The following is a 23,221-nucleotide window of genomic DNA, read 5'->3' as shown; positions in this document are numbered from 1 at the left end:
TTATCCCTGGTCCTCAGATCCCGAAGGCCGAAAGGACCACTTATGGGTCGAGAAGAAAGGATTACGCTGGCAGGTTGCGGAAGCAGAGTAGTCATACCTCCTGTAAGACCCTCTAATGATCTCCTCCATGGAAGCACCAAACAAGCGGTCTCCTACAAAAGGGGAGATCAGTCAATACCTTCTTGGAAGCCTAGTCCACAGACCAGTATTTCAGCCATATCATGCGGCGCAGAGTCACCACCATTATGGACACCCTGTAGGCTAAGGGGGCTGCATCCAGAGAGGCCTCACATATATACTTGCAACCCCTGGACCAACTCAGTCCGTCAGGTCAGGAGGAGGTTGTCCACCTTCCAAATGCTGGAGCAGGAACTTAGCCCATTCCGTTAATGTCTGAAACCAATGTTATGTCAAACACTGGCCGCAGAATGGAACCGGCCATAGTGAAAATGTATCATACCAGATATTCAGCTCTCTTGTCCAAGGGGTCCTTAAAGGACGGAGAGTCCTTCACCGGAAGGAGGGTGGCTTTATTTAATCTGGAAACCTGAGAGTCCACCATGGGTGTTACGGTCATATCCTTTAGCAGGGACTCTTCAAACGTATACCTTCTAGCAAAGCGCTTTGGGGGAACCCCACTGACAACAATGTTGTGAAAATAGGCAGGAAAGGGGATTACATTTGCCACCTTGGAGGTTCTGCAGGTACCAAACTGCACTGTCGTAGCAGTAGCTGCGTCCTCCAATTTTAAAGTTTCCCGCACTGATACAATCAATGCATCCACCAGCGCCTTTTCATGCGCCACTGTAGTGGAAGAGGAATCATCCTCACTATCAGAGCACTAAGGGTGCGTGGACGCAGATACAGTAGAGTGACTCGCGTCCACAGTGGCAAAATCCACCTTAGAATCTGAGGAGTCAGAGGATGCAGGTGAAGGTGGAGAATGCCTTTGTCTCATCCTATTTTGGAGGGCCAAATCTACTTTAGACACCAGTCACTGCAGGACCACCATCATAGCAGACAAGGCGGACTAGGATCCCGCAGCCTCAGAGACGGGGTCAGGTGGTGACACCTGCACCAGGGACTCCATGGGTTAACCTGGAACTGCCAGCAAAATGTGTAAAGTTGCTGTGAAAAAAAATACAAACCCACCCGCTGCACCAGCAGTACTACAAGTCCCAGTGCACCAAAATTGCTAAAACAGCAAGAGAGCCAAATAACACCCGCAGGGACTCGCCACCCCCTTCACCGCTGCTGACGCAGAGTGTCAGGCTGCACACCGTGCAGTAATCAGAGGAAGAGAAAGATCATAGAACGGCCACTAGAGGCCCACCGCCGAATCGGCTCCCCAAAGTCTCCAAAAACATGGTCGCCGATTGATAATGGGAAACTACAAGAAAATGGCCGCCGTCCTACACAAACATGGCTGTCGATAGATTCAGCAGTCATCCGCAGAGGGACCCCGAACGTGAAGGGGAGCTTAAAGTGGGAAGGAAGGTCACTTGAGGGTCCGACCAACCCAGGGAGAGACCCACGTTGACCCAGAGGGGCCACTAGAGGAGCAGGGGGACACTACTTACCGCACCATGGGACCAGGCGGGCATCACTCCAGATAGACCACCCAGCACCTTGGCTTGGGGGTGCTGCGGGCCAGAGGTACGTTGCGACTCAGGCCATAACTAGGCTCGTGACCAGCGCTATGTGTCCTCGCGAGACGCTTACCTCGCCGGCCAGCCCCTGTCCAGTGGGGCTATGTCATGGCCAACCCAGCGCAGAGCTAAAGTCAGGTCGCGCTAACTGGCCAGACTAGAAAGACCATAAGGATCTAGGATATCCAGTCCATTGCCCAGTCCGGCAGTTGATTGTAGTTCTCACAGGAACAGAAAGAAAAACATTTTGTTTAAAAAAAGAAAAATGCTTGGACCAAAGATCCCAGCAAGGAACTAGATCCTTACTCCTGACTAGGTAGAAGAAAAAAAACTGAAGTCCTAAAGCAGGAAGTGGCAGTATACCCCTGTGGGACTGCCCTATAGGGGTGGTCAATTTTTTTTCCGCCTAGTGTCCTACTTCTATGGAGAGCAGCAAAAACCCATCAGTCAAGAAGATATTGAGCTATGTCCATCAATGAATGAAAGAGAAATGGGATTTTTGACTTACTTTCTCTGATGTTCACTGACGGACACAGTTCCTCATCTTCTTGACCACTGGGTTATATTGCCCCATCCAGGAGTAGGACACTAGGCAGAAAGAACTTGACTACGCCTATAGGCAGTCCCAGGAGGTACAGTGCCTTGCAAAAGTACTCACCCCTCTTGGCATTTAACATGGATTGTTTGAGGATTTGTATCATTTATTTTACAGAACTTGGTGAACTCAACGTTGCAGCGCTGCTAATTAAATAAATAATTTATAAATAAAAAATGAATATCACTGTGTAACCTTGTGCAAAATGTGCAAAGTGTATATTGTGCAAAATCTCGTAAGATCACGCAATAAATATATTCAAACTTCATAAATACATAAATAGTAAATCATAAGTCCATATAGAGTGTCCATCAGGTGCAAAATAAGGTGCTTCTGTGCTTCACTGTGTGCGTGTGTGGGGGTGATCCCCTTGTGGTTATCTACTTACCACAATGCACTCGGTATAAAGCATTCAAAATACTCCTGCAGTGTAGTCACAGCCTCTGACAGCCTGGGATCCGCAAACATATGGGAGAGATCCTAAATATTGGTCCTTTCAACATATCCCGAGTCCCCTCATGGGAAAGAAAAGGCCATCCATAGTGAAGTACATTCCATAAAATTTATTGCATCCAAAAAAGAAATCTACTTACAAAACATCTAAAAAATTGCAGGCATAAAAGAGTCTCGGCTCTGTGGTTCGCTGCTCCCGCACTCTATATGGACTTATGATTTACTATTTATGTATTTATGAAGTTTTAATATATTTATTGCGTGATCTTACGAGATTTTGCACAATATACACTTTGCACATTTTGCACAAGGTTACACAGCGATATACATTTTTTTAATTTATAAAATTTATTTATTAGCAGTGCTGCAACATTGAGTTCACTATAATTTAAAGGCACTAGCACTTTAACTTGCAGCAAGCAGCTATTTAGTGCACAGACACTTTCGTTATATATATTTTCTTTATATATATATTTTTTGCACAATACCATAAGTGCGAGGCTATATCGATATACAATCTACAGAACTTGCCCACAACTTTGCAGATTTTTTTTTTTCGTGAAGCAAACAAATAGGACAAAATAACAGAAAGTCAATGAGCATAGCTATTCACCCCCCTGAAGTCAATACTTTTTAGAGCCACCTTTTGCGGCAATCACAGCTCCAAGTCATTTTGGATAGTCTATGAGCTTGCCACATCTTGCCACTGGGATTTTTGCCCATTCCTCCTTGCAAAACTGCTCCAGCTCCTTCAAGTTGGATAGTTTGCGCTTGTGAACAGCAATCTTTAAGTCTGACCACAGATTTTCTATTGGTTTAAAGGTCTGGGCTTTGACTAGGGAATTCCAGCACATTTACACGTTTCTCCTTAAACCACTCAAGTATTGCTTTAGCAGTGTGTTTGGGGTCATTGTCCTGCTGGAAGGTGAACCTCCGTCCTAGCCTCAAATCACACACAAAGTGGTACAGATTTTGCTCAAGAATATCCCTGTATTTAGCACCATCCATCCTTCCCTCAAATCTGACCAGTTTCCCAGTCCCGGCTGCTGAAAAACATCCCCACAGCATGATGCTGCCACCACGTTTCACTGTGGGGATGGTGTTCTTTGGGTGATGTGATGTGTTGGGTTTGCGCCAGACATAGCGTTTCTTTGATGGCCGGAAAGTTCAATTTTAGTCTCATCAGACCAGAACACCTTCCTCCATACATTTTGGGGACTCTCCCACATGCCTTTTGGTAAACTCGAACCATGCCATTTTGTTTTTTGCTGAAAGTAATGGCTTTCTTCTGGCCACTCTGCCATAAAGCCCAACTCTATAAAGCGTACGGCTTATTGTTGTCCTATGTATAGATACTCCAGTCTCTGCTGTGAAACTCTGCAGCTCCTCCAGGGTTACCTTAGGTCTCTGTGTTGCCTCTCTGATTAATGTCCTTCTTGCCCGGTCTGTGAGTTTTGGTGGGTGGCCGTCTCTTAGCAGGTTTGCTGTGGTGCTATGTTCTTTCCATTTGGTTATGATAGATTTGATGGTGCTCCTGGAGATCATCAAATATTTGGATATTTTTTTTTTTTATAACCTAACCCTGACTTGTCCCTTACTTGTTTGGAGAGTTCCTTGGTCTTCATGGCAGTGTTTGGTTAGTGGTTCTTCTTGCTTAGGTGTTGCAACCTCTGGGGCCTTTCAAAAAAGGTGTGTATATGTAATGACAGATCATGTGACATTTCCCTAATTATGTGACTTCTGAAGGTAATTGGTTGCACCAGAGCTTTTTATGGGCTTCATAACATAGGGGGTATAATACATACGCACATGTTAATTTTCGGTTTTCTATTTCTAAAAAATTGTTTTATGTATATATTTTTCTCATTTCACTTCACCAACTTACAACTATTGTGTTCTGATCCATCACATAAAAAATGGATTTTTGTAAGATCTTACCGTAAAATCCTTTTCTCTTAGCTCATTGACAGACATAGTCCTCTTTGATTCATATCAATTGGGTTATACTGCCCTCTACAGGAGTAGGACACTAGGCAGAAAAAAAACGTTCTGGCTCCACCTCAGGGGCAGTCCCAGAGGGTATATCCTCTCTCTCTCTGCTACAGGATGTTAGTTATGTCACAAAGCAGTGTCAGAGAATTTAACCCAACTCAAAAGTAGAGGGACGGGTACTACGTCTGTCAATGAGCTAAGAGAAAAGGATTTTACGGTAAGATCTTACAAAAAAACATTTCTCTGTCGCTCATTGACAGACGTAGTCCTCTTGATTCACATCAATTGGGACGCCCCAAAGCAGTGCCACAAATGAGGGGTGGGATTAACGGAAATCAAAATCCAATCTAGAAGGCCCAACCGGTGCCAACTAGAAGATTTAAAGGCTCATCAGACAAAAGGGATGAGACTCAACTAAAAATCCAACAGAAAAAAACCCTCGAGGTAGACCAACGGTCTCCTCAAATTGCGTCCTGCAAAACCTTGCGGCCAAAAGAGGCATCCGAGGATGCCATCACATCAATTTTATAGAATTTTGCAAAGGTATGCACTGACGACCAAGTAGCCGCCTTGCAAACCTGAAGCACTGACGCCTGATGGCGAAAGGCCCATGACGCACTAAGCGCCCGAGTGGAATGCGCCTTAACAGGGAACGGGGGCTCCCGACCCTTAATAGAATAAGCCTGTACCACCGTCTGTCTGATCCATTTGGAGATAGTCGCGGCAAGAGGCAGGCAACCCCTTTTTGGGGCCATCCGAGGTCACAAAAAGTGAATCCGTCTTGCGAAACGAGTCCATCGTTTTCAAGTATACCCTGATCGCCCGAACCACATCCAAGGAGTGTAAAGCAAACTCCCGATGATGGCTGGGCTTTGGACACAGGGAAGGTAATACACCATCCTCATTCAGATGAAATTCTGAAACCACTTTCGGAAGGAAGGATGGATTCGGACGAAGAACAACCTTATCCCTATGAACCACCAGATATGGGGAACGACAGGATAATGCGGCCAGTTCCGACACCCTGCGTGCAGAAGTGATGGCCACCAAGAAGGCCACCTTCTGGGATAACGTAAGCAAGGGAATCTCCCTAATATCTTCAAAGGGAGGTTTCTGAAGAACCGACAACACCAAATTAAGATCCCAGGGCGGTAAAGGCGCGCGCACTGGCGGAGCCAGGTGTCGCACCCCCTGGATGAAATTCCGCACCAAGGAATTAGTAGCTAAAGGCTTCTAAAAAAAGATTGCTAATGCTGAAACCTGACCCTTGATAGTGCTCAAGGCCAGCTTCTGCTCAACCCCTCGTTGCAGAAAAGCCAAAATACGGTTCACCGAATAAGAACGTGGAGGAAACCCAAGAGATTCACACCACGCAATATAAGACCTCCATGTGCGATGATAAATTTTCCTGGAAGTCGCTTTCCTAGCTTAAATTCGTGTAGGAATAACTGAAGTTGACAACCCCTTGTCTTTCAGCACCTGGGTCTCAATAGCCAGGCCGTTAAAGCCAGCGATTGTAAAGCAGGATGGAAGATTGGTCCCTGAGACAGCAGGTCTTCCCTGAGAGGAAGTCGCCACTGGACGTCCGCTATCAGTCTGACCAAGTCGGCGTACCAGGCTCGACGAGGCCAGTCCGGAGCTACCAGGATAACTGGAATTCCTTCCACCTCTATCCTGCGAAGAAGCTTCGGCAGCAACCTGAGAGGAGGGAAGGCATACAGTAGCGGATACTGCCCCCACGGGGCGACCAGCGCGTCTGCGGGCATCTGCTAGAGGATCGCGGGAGCGAGCTACAAACCTCCGCACCTTCCTGTTGAGCCGAGATGCCAACAGATCCACATCCGGGGTGCCCCAACGAAGGCACAATTGGTGGAATACTTCTGGATGAAGGGACCATTCCCCCTGATCCAGAATCTGACGGCTGAGATAATCTGCCTGCCAATTTTCCACCCCCGGAATGAACACCGCGGAGAGAGCTGGAACAAACCGTTCCGCCCAACGAAGAATGCTGGCCACTTCTATGGCCGCCAGGACACTCTTGGTGCCCCCTTGATGATTGACATAAGCCACAGCTGTGGCATTGTCCAACTGGATCCGAACCGGGCTGCCCTGGAGCTGCTCGGTCCAGTGAATCAGACAAAGTCTGATCGCTCTCAGTTCCAATACATTTATCGGTAACCTGGACTCTTCCAGGGACCAAAGCCCCTAGGCAGATAATTGACCGAGAATTCCTCCCCACCCGGATAGACTGGCATCCGTGGTCACAATCGTCCAGTATATTGGCAGAAATGACTTCCCCTGGCTGAGCATCGGAGACCGAAGCCACCAGACCAGAGACTCCCTGGTCCGCTCGCTCAATCGGATCCGATTGTCCAGGGAATCTGGATTCCGATTCCATTTGAAAAGAATCTCTCCTTGAAGGATTCAGGTATGGGACTGGGCAAATGGTACTGCTTTGAAGGAAGCCACCATCAAACCCAGGACCCTCATGCAAGTCCGAAGGGAAGGCCAGTTGTCGGATAGTAACAACTGAATCGTTGATTGAATCTTCTGGAGTTTCTCCGCGGGTAGAAACACTTTTGCCCTGGATGTGTCTAAAATTAGACCCAGATATTCGAGCCTCCTGGTGGGAAGCAGAGAAGACTTCTGCAGGTTCACCAGCCACCTGAACTCTTGCAAAGAGATCATGGTGATCTCTAAGTTTAGTAACAGAGTCTGCGGAGACTCCGCACAGAGCAGAAGATCGTCTAGGTAACCTAGAATCGATATGCCTCGCTGTCGCAACAGCGCCAACACTGGGGCCAACACCTTTGTGAAGACCCGGGGAGCCGAGGCGAGACCAAAGGGTAACGCCACAAACTGATAATGGTTCTCCTCTACGGAAAAACACAGGAAACGCTGATGTCCTGCGTAAATGGGAATGTGAAGATAGGCATCCTTGATGTCTATGGACGCTAGAAAATCCCCCTGATGCAGGGAGGCCGCTACTGTGCGAATAGACTCCATCTTGAATTTTTGTATCTTGACAAAAAGATTGAGTGCTCTTAAGTCCAGAATTGGACGCACCTTGCCCTCTTTCCTGGGTATTGTGAATAGGTTTGAATAAAACCCCTGAAAACGCTCTGTCCAAGGAACGTGGACCACCACTCCTTGTTGCATTAAATCCGTGACCGCCCCCCGCAGAGCTTCTAGGCGATCTGGGGATAGTCGGATGTTGGAAGGGAAGAATCACACCGGTGGTAGAGATTGAAACTCGATCTTGTAACCTGACCGTATGACTTCGCAGACCCACTTGTCCGGGATTCTGGAAAGCCATGGCTCCGGAAACCGGCGAAGACGTCCCCCCACCCCGGCTATGGGTGGGGGCGCACCTTCAGGCTTTAGTAGTCTTATTTTCAGGTCTGGAAGAGCCGGACTTTGGTTTGCCCGACCAGCGCCCCTTGAAACCTCCTGAAGGAGTTTTGGAGGGCTTTGCTTTGTCGCCCGTGGGGCGAAAACATTTCTTATGAGCGGAAAAGGAAGGCCCCCGTCTCTGACGAGGTCCTTTACCCTTGGTACTTTGTGGCAAAAAAGTGCTCTTGCCTCCAGTGAGATCCTTGATAATCTCATCTAAGTTAGCCCCAAATAGGCGCTCCCCCTGAAAGGGGAGATTAGCCAAAGCTTTTTTGGAACCTTGGTCCGCTGACCAACACTTTAGCCACAGTGTACGCCTGAGGACCACTGCTGAAATTGAAGCCCGCCCCAACAATGGAGTGGCGTCTAGAGCAGCGTCACAGACAAACTGTAGCCCTTGTATCATCTGTTCCAGCAGATCTGATACCGCCTGGGGGATGTCCCTCCCCTCTAAGTCCCGGCGTAACCACTTGGTCCATTCTGTCACAGTTTGTAAAACCAGACCAATAGCAATTACTGGTCTGAAAGCTGACCCAATCAGGGAAAAAATGGCGCGAGACACAGCTTCCACCTTGCGATCCACTGGATCCTTAAAGGACGGAGCGTCCTCCAATGGGATAACCGTAGCTTTATTCAATCTGGAAATTGGTGAATCCACCACAGGTGGTACTGTCCATTTCTTGAGGAGGGATTCCTCGAACGGATAACGCCTAATAATGCGTTTGGAAATAGCAGGGGTTCGTTTTGGATGACCCCATTCTTCCTTAATTACATTACCGAAACATTTGGGCAAGGGAAATACTTTCGCCATTTTGGTCCGTTTATTAGTACCAAAAGGGATCTCAGACTCAGCTACTTCTGACGGTGTAACCTGCAGTCCTAAGGTTTCTCGGACAGATACAATTAGTGCATTCACCAACGCTTCCTCTCGGGCTATGGTGGATGCCGAAACATCCTCCTCACTGTCTGAAGAGACAGTACCTGAGACACAAGCCCCCGATGATGGACCTGCACCTGCAGTGACAGGCTCAGACTCTGAATCTGAAGTTTCAGATGAAATGGGGGTAGGCGGGGGTCGCTTCCTTGCGCCCTGTCCCTGACAGGCCACTTCCACCCGGGATACAAAAGACTCTAAAACCGCTGATAATGCATCAATAGTAAGTGGGGAACTGGAAGGTCCTGCAGCCACCTCGAGGGGATCAGGTGGAGATACATGTGTGGCAGGGTCCATGCTAATCCAGGACACTTTGCCAGTGAAAAATTTGAAAAATAAAAAAATCTTTTTTTTTTTATATCTGTAACCCCCCCAGTGCGATAGCGCCCCTCAGTGTACCTGCTTTTGGACCCCCACAGAGAGAGAGAGACCCCAAGGGCTCACCACCTGATGCAGAGAAGTTTCTTTCAAACTGCTGTCAGCGTAGTCCTATGCAGACTGGGAAGTCCTGTACTAGCTTTCCCGTGTAAAAGGAAGTGGCTCCGCCCCCTTTGCACGCCTTCCGGCGCTCCCAGCTACTCCTCGAGGTAGGCTGGGCACATCAAACATGGCCGCCCCCATGCAGAAGACACCAGGCTACGGCAAAATGGCAGTCTGCGTGACCTGCGGGAGGCCTGTGTAGACACTGAAGTCTAACATGCGGTCTACAGCAAAATGGCGGCGGACTGCCGATCTAATGTGGCTCCTCCGGAGGACAGCAGCGGCCTGCGATGGCCTGTAAGTGCGGCCTGCGGGAGGATGGCAATAGCTTCTATATCCCTTAATATAAGGTAGGTGCTTGCCTCCTACTTAAATGCCAGTCTGTTCTATTTCAATGTAGTCAATTGAACCAGGCTTCCGTGGGGACCAAGCCTGCTGGGGAAACCAAGGCTGCTAGAGTGTCAGCTCCCCTAGAGTGTCAGCTCCCAAACCAAGTTTGCTGGAGTGTCAGCTCCCAAACCAAGTTTGCTGGAGTGTCAGCTCCCAAACCAAGTCTGCTGGAGTGTCAGCTCCCAAACCAAGTCTGCTGGAGTGTCAGCTCCCAAACCAAGTCTGCTGGAGTGTCAGCTCCCAAACCAAGTCTGCTGGAGTGTCAGCTCCCAAACCAAGTCTGCTGGAGTGTCAGCTCCCAAACCAAGTCTGCTGGAGTGTCAGCTCCCAAACCAAGTCTGCTGGAGTGTCAGCTCCCAAACCAAGTCTGCTGGAGTGTCAGCTCCCAAACCAAGTCTGCTGGAGTGTCAGCTCCTAAACCAAGTTTGCTGGAGTGTCAGCTCCCAAACCAAGCCTGCTGGAGCGTCAGCTCTCAAACCAAATCACAGTCTCCCAGGGAGATATGTGCATATGTCATAGGCTAGAGGTGGAACCTTAATGTCCAAAAAAGGTCCGACCATACACAGAGGGGCCCATATCCCAAAAACCCCACAGGGGAAAGGGGGAACATCTACTCACCATACCGGAACTAACAGGCACCCTCTCCTAACAGAACCCCTCTCCACCGAGGTGGGGGGCTGTCGACCTATACGGACGCCGTGACTCTGCTGGTCCTTGGCGTTCAAGCGAGTGTTTTAACTCGCAGGGTCAGTCCCCGTCCAGTGGGACTATGTCGCGGCCGACCCAGCGCGGAGCTATGGTCTGCACGCGCTCGTAGGCCGGCTGGGGTGACCACTGGATCTCAACATCCAGCCCGTCGCCCAGTTCCAGCATACTTACTTGAATATGTCGCGGCGGACCCAGCGCGGAGCTATGGTCTGCACGCGCTCGTAGGCCGGCTGGGGTGACTACTGGATCTCAACATCCAGCCCGTCGCCCAGATCCGGCGTGATTTGCTTGAAGATCTCACAGGAAAACTGGAGAAAACAACTACCTAAAAAGGAAAAAATTTTCTAAAAAAAATCTTGCCAGGACCAAAGATCCCATCAAGGAACTTCGGTCCTTACTCCTGACTAGACAAAAAAAAAAAAAACTAACATCCTGTAGCAGAGAGAGAGAGGATATACCCTCTGGGACTGCCCCTGAGGTGGAGCCAGAACGTTTTTTTCTGCCTAGTGTCCTACTCCTGTAGAGGGCAGTATAACCCAATTGATATGAATCAAAGAGGACTACATCTGTCAATGAGCGACAGAGAAATTCAGATTAACAAAACATTGAACTTAAGGCTGTAATGTAACAAAATAGATAAAAAGTCAAGGGGGTGAATACTTTTGCAAAGCACTGTATACTACTCTCGGCTACAGGTACTAAGTTTTGTTACAAGCAGTGTCAAAAGTTTAACACCATAGAGGGGTGGGTGCTGTGTGTCAATGAACATCAGAGAAAAATGGATTTTTGTAAAATCTTACCGTAAAATCCTTTTCTCTTAGCTCATTGACAGACGTAGTCCTCGGTGATACACCACCTTCGGGTTATGTTGCCTCCACAGGAGCAGGACTAGACAGGAAATTAAAAAGCTCTGGCCACACCCTAGGAGCAGTCCCAGAGGGTATATCCTCTCTCTCTCTGCCTCAGCAAATCAGTTATGTGAAAAAGCAGTCTTTAGAGATTTTAACCCAACCCAACTCAAAAACAGAGGGGCGGGGACTACGTCTGTCAATGAGCTAAGAGAAAAGGATTTTACGGTAAGATTTTACAAAAATCCATTTTTCTCTAGCGCTCATTGACAGACGTAGTCCTCGGTGATACACCACCTTCGGGACGTCCCAGAGCAGTATCACAAATGAGGGGTGGGAAAATGGAAATCAAATCCCAATCTAGAAGGCCCAACCGGTGCCAACTAGAAGTTTACAATGCTCATCCTTAATGATGAGACTCAACAAAAAAGAGAAAATTTTTTTTTTTTTTTCAAACAGAAAAAAACCCTCGAGGTAGACCACCGGTCTCCTCAAATTGCGGCCTGCAAAACCTTGCGGCCAAATGAGGCATCCGCCGATGCCGTCACATCAATTTTATAGAATTTTGTAAAGGTATGTACCGACGACCAGGTGGCCGCTTTACATACCTGGACCACTGACGCCTGATGGCGAAAGGCCCAGGAAGTACTGAGCGCTCGAGTGGAGTGCGCCCTAACAGGGAACGGAGGACTCTGACCCTTGATAGAATAAGCCTGTACCACCGTTTGTCTAATCCATTTGGCAATGGTCGCGGCAGATGCAGGCAAACCCTTTCTGGGGCCATCCGTGATCACAAAAAGTGAATCCGTCTTACGGAATGATTCCGTAGCTTTCAGGTATACCCTGATTGCCCAAACCACATCTAAGGAATGCAACGCATGTTCCCGATGATGCTTGGGCTGAGGACACAAGGAAGGTAGTACAATATCTTCATTCAGATGAAAATCTGAAACCACCTTAGGAAGAAAAGATGGCTTAGGATGAAGTACTACCTTATCCCTATGAATCACTAGGTATGGGGACTGGCATGATAATGCAGCCAGTTCTGACACCCTGCGAGCAGAAGTAATAGCCACCAAGAAGGCCACCTTCTGGGATAAAGTAAGCAAGGGAATCTCCCTGATGTTTTCAAAGGGAGGTTTCTGTAGAACCGACAAAACCAAATTAAGATCCCAGGGCGGTAAGGGCGCGCGGACTGGAGGAGCCAGGTGCCGCACCCCCTGGATGAAATTCCGCACCAAGGACTTGGTAGCTAAAGGTTTCTGAAAGAAGATTGCTAATGCTGAAACTTGACCCTTGATGGTGCTCAAGGCTAGCTTCTGCTCAACCCCTTGTCAAAAAGGCCAATATTCGAGTCACCGAATAGGTACGTGGAGGAAATCCTAAAGATTCGCACCACGCAATATAAGTCTTCCATGTGTGATAATAGACCTTGCTGGAAGTCGCTTTCCTTGCTTTAATAAGGGTAGGAATGACTGAAGTAGACAAACCTCTGTCCTTCAGTACTTGGGTCTCAATGGCCAGGCCATTAAACCCAGCGACTGTAAAGCATGATGGTAAATTGGTCCTTGAGACCACAGACACTCCCGAGACGAAGTTCCCACGGAACGTCTGCGACTAGCATGTCCAAGTCGGCCAGGCCGGCTTGAGGAGGCCAGCCTAGAATTTCTAGGACCACTGGCGCTGATAGAATCTGAACCAGGCGTCCCTAGAGGTATCTGGCCCCGACCATCCGAGAAAGTCTGGTCGTTTTCTGTTCCCACACATTTATCAGATACCTGATTGTTATCAGGAAGGGTGATCTTTTCTGGTTGAACCTCAGGGACCGAAGTCACCCGACTAGAGGCTACTTGGCCTATCTGGTCAACCAGATCCGATTCCTGTGAGGTATAGGGACTAATCTTAGGAAAAGGTAAAGGAAAAGATCTATTCAGGGAACGGTAACTACCGCTTCCTGTAGTACTTAAATGTTGGAAGGGAAGAATCGCACCGGTAGTAGTGGTTGAAGCTCGATCTAATGTCCTGAATACCGGTGAAAACGTCCCCCCACCCTGAAACCGGGTGGGGGCGCACCTTCAGGCTGTGTACTCCTTTGCTTCGGGTTTGGCTGGGTTGGTCCTCTGCTTGTCCGACCAGCCCTTCTTGAACCCTCCTGGAGGAGTCTTGCCTTTCCCGCTAGTACCAGCCGGGCGCCCTTTATGGGCGGTAAAGAAAGGTCCTCGCTTGTTGCGAGGTCCCTTAGCTTTAGCAGCCTGTGGCAAAAAAGTGCTCTTGCCCCCAGTGGCATCCTTGATGATTTCATCTAGGTTGGCCCCAAATAGACGATTCCCCTGAAAAGGGAGATTTGTCAAGGTCTTTTTGGAACCTAGGTCAGCTGACCAGCATTTTAACCACAGCACACGTCTGAGGATCACCGCTGACATAGATGCATGCCCTAATAAGGGAGTAGTGTCCAAGGCTGCGTCACAGATAAACTGTAGCCCTTGTATAATCTGTTCCATCAAATCAGATGTCTCCTGGGGAATATCTTTTCCCCTAAGGTCTTGGCGTACCATTTTCGCCCATTCCGTAAGTGTCTGGGAAACTAGACCAATAACAATTACTGGTCTAAATGCTGACCCTATCAGAGAGAAGATGGTGCGGGACTCTGCTTCCATCTTTCGATCCACCGGATCCTTAAAGGACGAAGTGTCCTCCACTGGGATAACCGTGGCTTTATTCAGCCTGGAAATAGGTGGATCCACCACTGGTGGTACCGTCCATTTCTTAATGATGGATTCCTCAAACGGATAGCGTCTAGCAATACGCTTGGAAATAGTAAAGGTACGTTTAGAATGCTCCCATTCTCCTTTAATCTGATTACCGAAACATTTGGGTACAGGAAAAACCTTCACCGTTTTGATGGGCTTATTAGTACCAAAAGGAATCTCTGTTTCAGTTGCCTCTGCCGGTAAAGCCTCAAGTTTTAAGGTTTCCTGCACTGCCACAACTAGTGCGTCCACCAATGCTTCTTCCTGAATTATAGCAGGAGAAGAAGCGTCCTCCTCACTGTCTGAGGGGGCTTTACCTGGGATAACAGCCTTTGCAGAGGAACCTGCAACTGCAGTGACCATCTCTGAATCAGAGTCAGAGGTGTCAGATAGTATAGGGGTAGGCGGGGGTCGCTTCCTTGACCCCCGTCCCTGACAGGCCGCCTCCACCCGAGCCACCATAGACTCCAAAATTGCTGTAAATGACTCTACACTCTGTGCACCGGCGGGTCCCGTGGCCCCCTCGAGGGAAACAGGTGGGGGAATATGTGTGGCAGGGTCCATGATAATTCCAGTCACTTCCTGGATAATATAATTCAAAAATAAACTTTTTTTTTTTTTTTTTCCAGACCCCCAGCGCCACAAAAAGCCCCTTAGTGTTACCTGCTAGGGATCCCTATCGATCGAGAGAGAGAGAGAGATAGACCCCCAGGCTCACCACTTGATGCTCAGAGTTTAACTGCAACAGGTTACAGCGCTGTCTTGACAAACAGGAAGTCTTTTGGCTGGCTGCCCAGGAAGAAAGGAGGCGGCTCCGCCCCTCTGCACGCCTTCCGGCGCCTCCCCTAGCTCCACGAGGTGTTTGGATCACCTCAAACATGGCCGCCCCCATGCTGGAGACACGAGGCTACGCCAAAATGGCGGCTCGTGCGATCCAGCAAAAAAAAAAAATGGCGGCGGCCTGTACTGAATAGCGGTGTGCTGCAGGGCACACAACACTCTCTCTGCATGGGGATTTGGCGTGGTTGGCGGTACCGGCCCTGGCGGACCGCATGGCCATTCGGGAGGCCTGCTAATAGCTGGAGATCTGATTAGGAAGGCAGTCTACATGTCCGTGGCTTCTGACTGGTAGGTAGCTTATTCTTATCACCGTAAGATTCCCAGAATGCCACAGATTATAATCTTTTTAACATGTATACAATTAGATTGTTAGCTCCCAAACCAAGCCTCCTGGCTTTTTGCACATAAAATCACACTCAAAGTAGGAGGATCTATGTCATTTATAGGATAGAGAGGGACTCTATCTTATCATACAGAGAGGGGCCCGCGTTCACCACAAGACCCGTCAGGGGAAAAGGGGGAACATACTACTCACCATACCGGAACCAGGCGGGCACCAACTCCTGACAGTACCCCTCTCCACCGGGGCGGGAGGGCTGTCGACCGATATGGACGCCGTGACTCATGGTCTTTGGCGTTTCAGCGAGACGTTTAACTCGCGGGGTCAGTCCTTTAATGGGACTTTGTCGCGGCCGACCCAGCGTGGAGCTATGGCCTGCAAAAAAAGAGAAACATTTTTTTTTTTTTTTTTCAAACAGAAAAAAAACCCTCGAGGTAGACCACCGGTCTCCTCAAATTGCGGCCTGCAAAACCTTGCGGCCAAATGAGGCATCCGCCGTCGCCCAGTTCAGCTTTCTTGCTTGAAGATCTCACAGGAACACTGGAGAAAAAAAGCTGTCTAAAAAATCCTTTAAGAAAAAAATCTTGCCAGGACCTAAGATCCCAGCAAGGTATCTAGGTCCTTACTCCTAACTAGACAGAAAATAACTGATTTGCTGAGGCAGAGAGAGAGAGGATATACCCTCTGGGACTGCCCCTAGGGTGTGGCCAGAGCTTTTTAATTTCCTGTCTAGTCCTGCTCCTGTGGAGGCAACATAACCCGAAGGTGGTGTATCACCGAGGACTACGTCTGTCAATGAGCGCTAGAGAAATGGATTTTACGGTAAAAAACAAAAAAAAAAAAAAAAAAACAGTTTCTCTTTCGTTCATTGACGGACACAGCTCCTGATCTTCTTGACCATTGGGGCATCCAAAAGTAGTGTCAAACATGAGGGGTGGGAACAGCAAGAAAAGGTTCCCAAGGCTAAACCGTAGCCAACCAGGTAACAGGAGCTCAACCAAAACAACTGGAGCCCACCCAGCCCAACAGCAGCCTGTAAAATTTTGTAGCCAAAAGAGAAAAGTTGCCAGGACGAGAGATCCCAGCAAGGAACTAGGTCCTTACTCCTGACTAGGCAGGAGCTGGGGTACCTGAATATCTAGCCAAGAAGGGGAGTATAATTCCTGGGACTGCCCATAGGCGCAAAGCTCTTTTCTGCCTAGTGTCATACTCCTGTAGGGGGCAGTATAACCCAATGGTCAAGAAGATCAGGAGCTGTGTCTATCAATAAAGAAAGAGGACACTGTCCACTGCAGGGCGCACAAAAAAAAAAAAAAAAAAAAAGCCTAAATCTTTGCCTATCATGGGGCCTTCAGGGACTCAACTGTCCCACAGAGGATCACTGCCCTGGACCTGTATAGCACACCTTGCTAGCAAGACAAAGAACCCAAATACTTGCTGCCACCTGGATGCAGTGAAGACCAGTAACCTTACAGCTGTTCTACAGTGGGGTCCCGGTATAAAAAAACAGAAGCTGCACTGAGCTGGGAGAGGTTCCCACCACTTTTGGCCAGTATCCTTTCAAAGGAAGGTGGCAGCATAACCCAATCATTAGGATTTGGCATATTCCCTGTGATGTACGACCGCAAACCGAGTAACAGCAATTTTAGAGCCAAGGAGAGAAAACAAGTTTGGGGTTTACACTTTAACCCTTTACAGAAATTTTAATTTTAGGGAAATACACTTATGCAGGGAGTACTTTTTATTGCCGGTTCACAGTATAGCGTGTGCGGCGATCGCATGTAATGTCGGAGCGCACTGCTCCATCACATGCGATCGGATGTGCAGTGCGAATTCAGCCATACACTTAGTATGGCTAAATTCGCACTGCACCCGCACAAAAGTCGCACATGACCCTTTTTTTCAGCCGCATCAGGATCGGATCGCACAGTGGTTCACACTTGTGCGATCCGATCCTGTGCGACCTGTCAGATCGCACTGAGATATGCGATCAAACTGGGGGTGTCAACATTTAATTGACACCCCCTGCGTATCGCATATGGCAGTGTGAACTGCCAGATGTGCGTTTGCGATGCGGGAATAGGCTGCGAATTCGCAGCCTTCCCGCATCGCACAAGTGTGACCCGGCACTTAGTTGTAAAAGTTGGGATAATACAAACACCTGAATGGGAAAAAAAAACAAACAAAAAAAAAAAAAACACACCTGTGGCACAAACAACTAGAAAATGGGATTTTTGTACTTACCGTAAAATCCATTTCTCTGAGTTTATCGAAGGACAGCGCTCCATAAATCATAACTACTGGGTTATATTGCCTACCCCAGGAGTAGGACTAGGCAGAACAAAAAATACCTGGCTACGCCCATGGGCCATCCTCAGCTAGTATATAACCCCCCCTCTCTGCTCTAGGCAAGTCAGTTTAGTAGCAAACAGTATTAGAAGGATCAAAACTCCGTAGAGGGGTGGTTGCTGTGCTTGTTGAACTCAGAGAAATGGATTTTACGGTAAGTCCAAAAATCCCATTTTCTTTCGTTTGACAACGGATGCAGCGCTCCACAAATCATAACTACTGGGGTGTCCAAAAGCAGTGCCAAAAGAAAAATTAGGGGTGGGGAAAATAACCCAAGGCTAAACATAAGAGCCCTTAACCGGGTCACAGGAGCCCCATGTGAAAAAGAAAAGTTTAAAAAAAAATAAACACCCCTCACAAGGGCACAGCTCCTCTTAAACAGCAGCCTGCAAAACTTAGCAGCCAAAAGAAGCATCCGCAGATGCCAAAGTATCTACCTTAAATTATTTTTGAAGGTATGCACCGACGATCAAGTGGCTGCCTTACAAACTTGCAATATTTGTGCCCGATGACGGAAGGCCCAAGTAGTACTCAGCGCCCGAGTAGAATTCTCCGTGACCGGGAGAGGTGGAACCTGACCTTTATTGGAATAGGCCTGAGTCACCGTCCGCCTGATCCATCTGGAGATGGTAGCCGAAGAAGCGGCAAGCCCTTTCCTTGGTCTGTCCGTACCTTACAAAAAAAAAAAAAAGTCTGACCTCCGAAAGGACTCCGTAGCTACCAGATACACCGGAATCGCAAGAACCACATCCAAAAAAGGAATGCAAAGCAAATTCCCCAGAATGAGCCAGCTTGGGACACAAGGAAGGCAACACAATGTCCTCATTCAAATGGAAGTCAGACACAACTTTGGGCAGGAATGATGGGCAGGGACGAAGAACCACTTTAACCCTATGGACCACTAAATAGGGACTGCGACAGGATAATGCTGCCAATTCTGACACCCTGCAGGCCGAGGTAATAGCCACCAAGGTGGTCAGCCTTCTGGGATAACATAGGCAAAGGAATTTCCCGACTATTCTCTAATGGAGGTTTCTGGCAAACTGAAAGTACTAAATTTAAATCCCATGGCGGCAAAATGAATGAAGGTACAAACTAAAGAGTGCGTGGCTAAGGGTCGTTGAAAGAAAGGTACTCAAGGCCAACTTCCGATCAACGCCCCATTGAAGACAGGCTAAGATCCGAGTCACAGAAAAGGATCGAGGATGAGCGCCAATCGACTCACACTAAGAAATGTACGCTTTCCACGTAGGTTGGTATATCTTGCTGGAAGACTACTTCCTCACCTTCACCATAGTACATACAGACAGACCTCTATCCCTCAGTACCTGGCTTTCAATAGATAAGTCATTAAAACCAGCGACTGTAAAGGCTTTTGGATGGTAGATCAGCTCTTGGGACAACTGGTCTTCTCCGAGAGGAAGCCCCCAAGGGACGTTTATGGCCACCAGACTGATTGGAAGATCCTTGCCCTTGATTCCTTGCAGGAATTGTGGAAGAAGCCTGAGCCGAGGACAATACTGGCCTTACGGTGGCCCTTGGATGCCTGCGGCGCTTGCCAGAAGAACCCGTGATCTCGCCACGAACCTCAGTATCCTTCTGTGGATCCAAACCTGCTAAAGAATCTGCATGTAGGACTGTGCAAACAACTGTCTTGAAGGTGGATACCACCAGACTCAGAACCTGTATTCAAAATGAGAGCGAGAACTGTGTTGACAGCTGCCGGTGAATCACAGCCTGTAGTCCCTGAAGTTTGTCCAGAGGAAAGACCACCCTGGTCAGAATTCGAATCAGACCTGGGTAAATTAATTCCCTGGACAGGGATAGGGGGGACCTTGGGTAGTTCGGAAATCACCTGAACCTTTGCAGGAATTAAATCTGCACAAAGACTAAGGGCCTAAAAAACTGAAAAGGACAAGCTGTGTCCCCCTTTCTGGGTACCCCCAAAATAATTATTTTGTGGATCCCCCAACGCTCATGAAGGAGGTCCACGAGGCCGGAAATCAACAAAGATGCCACCCCACCCCAATAATGGGTGAGGGCAGACCTTCATGCTGAACGGGTCTTGTCTGTGGGTCAGGAGAAGCTAGCTCTAGGCTTACCAGACCAAGGATGCGTGGAACCTCCTGGGGAAGATTTGAAAGATCCATTACCCTTATTCTCCGTCTCAGAAGCACAAAATAATTTTCTATGGGGTGAGGAAGGGGGCCCCCTGTCTGCGACGATGCTCCTTCTCTTTCCTAGACCATGGCAGGAAGGTACTCTTCCCCCCCGTGATACCCTTAATGTCATCCAGGGTAGCCCCAAACAGGCAATCGCCTTGAAAGGGAAGATCAATGAGAGCTTTCTTAGAGGCTTGGTCTGTGGACCAATTCTCAAATCAAAGCACACGCCTAATCACCAACACTGAAACAAAGTTTGGACAGCACTGGAGCTGTATCCAAAGCTCCATCACAAATAAACTGTAGCCCATGGACAAACTGGTCCGCTAAATCCACAAAAGCAGCGTGAACCTGCTCACCCCCCCCCCCGCTGCAACCACAGGGGAATCATCCTCGCTATAGGATGGATCTGGGGGTGTGGTATTAAGCCCCACTGGATGGGCCGCGTCCACGGCGGTATCAGGCTCAGAATCAGGGGAGACAAATTGAGCAGGGAAAGACGGGGGGCGCTTTCTCCTGGGCCTTTGCCCAAATGCCACTTCCACCCGGGAAACTAAGGACTGCAGGGCCACCGTCAGTGCAACCATGGGAAGCTGGGGCTCCAAGGGACCTGCCACCTCCATTAGGGGGCCAGTGGGGGAGATGTGACCCTGAAACTCCATAAAGGAAAGGAAGACCTTGCAGTACAAAAACAATCTCTTGGCACCACAAAAAGGATCGCCCCAAGGCTCAGGGTACCTATCAGCAGAGCTATATCAGGGACCCCCAAGGACTTACCCTACCGATCGGAGGAGCGCCGGGAATTCAGACCCAGCATCATCATGGACGCCATCCGTGTTCATATGTCCCGGGCACAGAAAGAGGAAACTGAGGAGGAGCTTGGGCATCCCCACAAGGCTTCGGTCGTCTCAAGTGTCTCCTGAACTAAGGGAAAATGGCCCTTGTGACATCGGGCTACACAAACATGGCCGCCAGCTGGAGACCAGCTAGACCAAGGAAAAATGGTTGCCATCAACAATAGATGCTGAAGCATGCTTCCAGGATCTTTCCTGCGCCCGCTGCACCCTCTGCAAGGGGACCCCCCCCTGAAGGTAGGACACACATTAGTGGAAACTACGCTGCGCACTCTGCACTGGGACCCCCCTGCACTATACCCACACTGCAAACAGTAGAGCATGCACCTAGGGGTCTCCTACACTGGGACCCCCTTCAGACTAACAGGGCAGGATGCACACTATCCCAGGTTCAAAGTAGGGGAACTGTCGGCCAAGGCACCGCTGTGACTCAGACCCACGCCCGGTCGTATGCCACCCTGCTAGACCATTAACCCGCGGGCCAGCCTCTGTCCATGAGGCTATGTTGTGGCCAACCTAGCACAAAGCTGCGGTCTGCACGTGCTTGCTGGCTGGGCTGGGGGGACCACTGGATTTATCCAGCCCGGCAGTTGATTGTAGATCTCCCGAGAGAAAAAAAAAGAAGAAGATGTAAGGAAGGAGAAAGTTGTTAGGACCATAGATTCCCATCTGGGAGGCTAGGTCCTTACTCCTGACTAGACAGATTAAAACTGATTACCTAGAGCAGAGAGGGTGTTATATACCAGCCAAGGATGGCCCATGGGCGTAGTCAGGTGTTTTTTTGTTCTGCCTAGTCCTACTCCTGGAGGAGGCAATATAACCCACTAGTGATATGAGCGCTGTGTCAGTCGATGTAACATTTCTCTTTCGTTCCATTTTAGATAACCTCTTATACCCTGAATGCAGCGCTGCGTTACCCATTCACTGCCTATACACTAAGTGCCTAGAGCTAGCAGATGAACAAACAAGACCGGAAACAACCTCTTACCCACTGAGGACATGAATCCTCTCTGTATTGTATTTCAACGGTGTCAGCTCACAGCGCAAGACCTGTAGTGCTTCCAGAACTTTGCCGTCTTCTAAGTATTCCAGGTATTTCTGCTGCAGCAATAGGAATTTCATCCGCTAGAGGAAAGAAACAATGGTTATCACAATCAGTGATGCAACATAGACAAGATAACTTTATATAAAAAGAGGAGGTGTGAGCTGCTCCTTTAAAAGCAAAAATATAAAGCAAAATTGCTTAAAAGGGGTTAGTGAGGTAAAAAGTGCTGCCTTTCAATAGGTATTAGGGGGCACTATATGTAAATGTTACAAATGGGATATTTCAATACAGAGTGTTCCAAAGTATATATAAAACGTATCAACTTTTTCTACATCACAATGATTGCAAACAATACATATGAATAAATCAAAAGTGCCAATAGTGCAGCAAAGGTGCTGTATTGTGATGTGAACAATAAATTATTAATAAATATAAATAAATATAAGGTGCTCAGTGGAAAGTGACGGATGTAAAAATAAATACCCCAAATATCTCAGCAAGTGGTCAGTGAATGTACCAGCAGATACAAAAAATATAGGCAAGTCCAAAGCTGGTGATATTGTACAAAAGAATAACGTGATCAATAAATAACTAATAAAGTGACGTAGTGATAATTATTTCTTAGAAATTATATATAAAAAGCAAAATATATAGAGAACCACAGATTAAATATAAAGTGACTTGGTGCGGCCTGCCTAACTATTTGCAGAGCTCTGCTCTGCAGGGTGGCCAGTAAGTGAACAAAACTGATTCAATTGAATTCAGCAATATAAGTCTATCAAAGTGGTTAATTGGTGAAAAAATTCCAGAGAAAATTGATGGGTAAATCTCGGGGTGATACAAGTGGAAGCAAAATACCTGTCAAAAGTGGACCTAGCCTCAGAAGTTTTTATGCTAAAGACATGCTTAACTTTCCTATTTATGACAGTGACAGTGTGGTCACCCCTTGATCACTTTATATACTCCTCTCCAGCACTGCTCCTTCTGTGACCACTTTTGCAAAGTACCTTGTGCTTCTGGGATATGAGGTGGGGGAACAGGGATTATGTGAGCTACTATGATGCAGTGTTCAGGCATAAAAGCTGGTCACTAAGCCCATATACTGCCTCAAAACAAGAGAGGCAATGTCAGCAGTTGACACCAGGTGTTTTAGCAGTGGCTGTGAGGAAGGAGCAACAGGGAACACCTGAGGGGACAATGTAAAGTGTTCAGGGGTGTGGGCTTTACAATGTCGGTTTGGTTAAATTGGCAAGGTGACAGTGTCCTTCTGTATAGGTACTCTAATGTCCAAGTATATTTACAGGCTATAACTGTACCTTCCCCTCTTCCTTATGACTTCATAGAGATCCTGATGACTGGCCATTCATTTAAACAGAAATCTTCCAATAAGCTGTGTGCATTTATCAATTTCATGCATGCTAGTCATTTACCTACTCTCA

At 48.1% G+C, this 23,221-nt stretch overlaps 1 protein-coding gene across 1 annotated transcript in view; it reads right to left on the bottom strand.

Moving 5' to 3' along the window:
- WDR26 (WD repeat domain 26) overlaps nucleotides 1-23,221 on the bottom strand; it is a gene marked incomplete at its 5' end in the record, with an annotated part of 186,808 nt that overhangs the window by 66,025 nt on the left and 97,562 nt on the right. The window contains one exon of the mRNA XM_082251362.1: nucleotides 21,726-21,862. Coding sequence (XP_082107488.1) covers nucleotides 21,726-21,862 — 137 coding nt within the window. The remainder of the gene's footprint in view (nucleotides 1-21,725; nucleotides 21,863-23,221) is intronic.

The sequence above is a fragment of the Pelophylax lessonae genome, assembly GCF_965119305.1.
Source record: "Pelophylax lessonae genome assembly, chromosome: 3".
Classification (NCBI taxonomy): Eukaryota; Metazoa; Chordata; class Amphibia; order Anura; family Ranidae; genus Pelophylax; species Pelophylax lessonae.
This window is presented reverse-complemented; position numbering and strand designations above follow the sequence as displayed.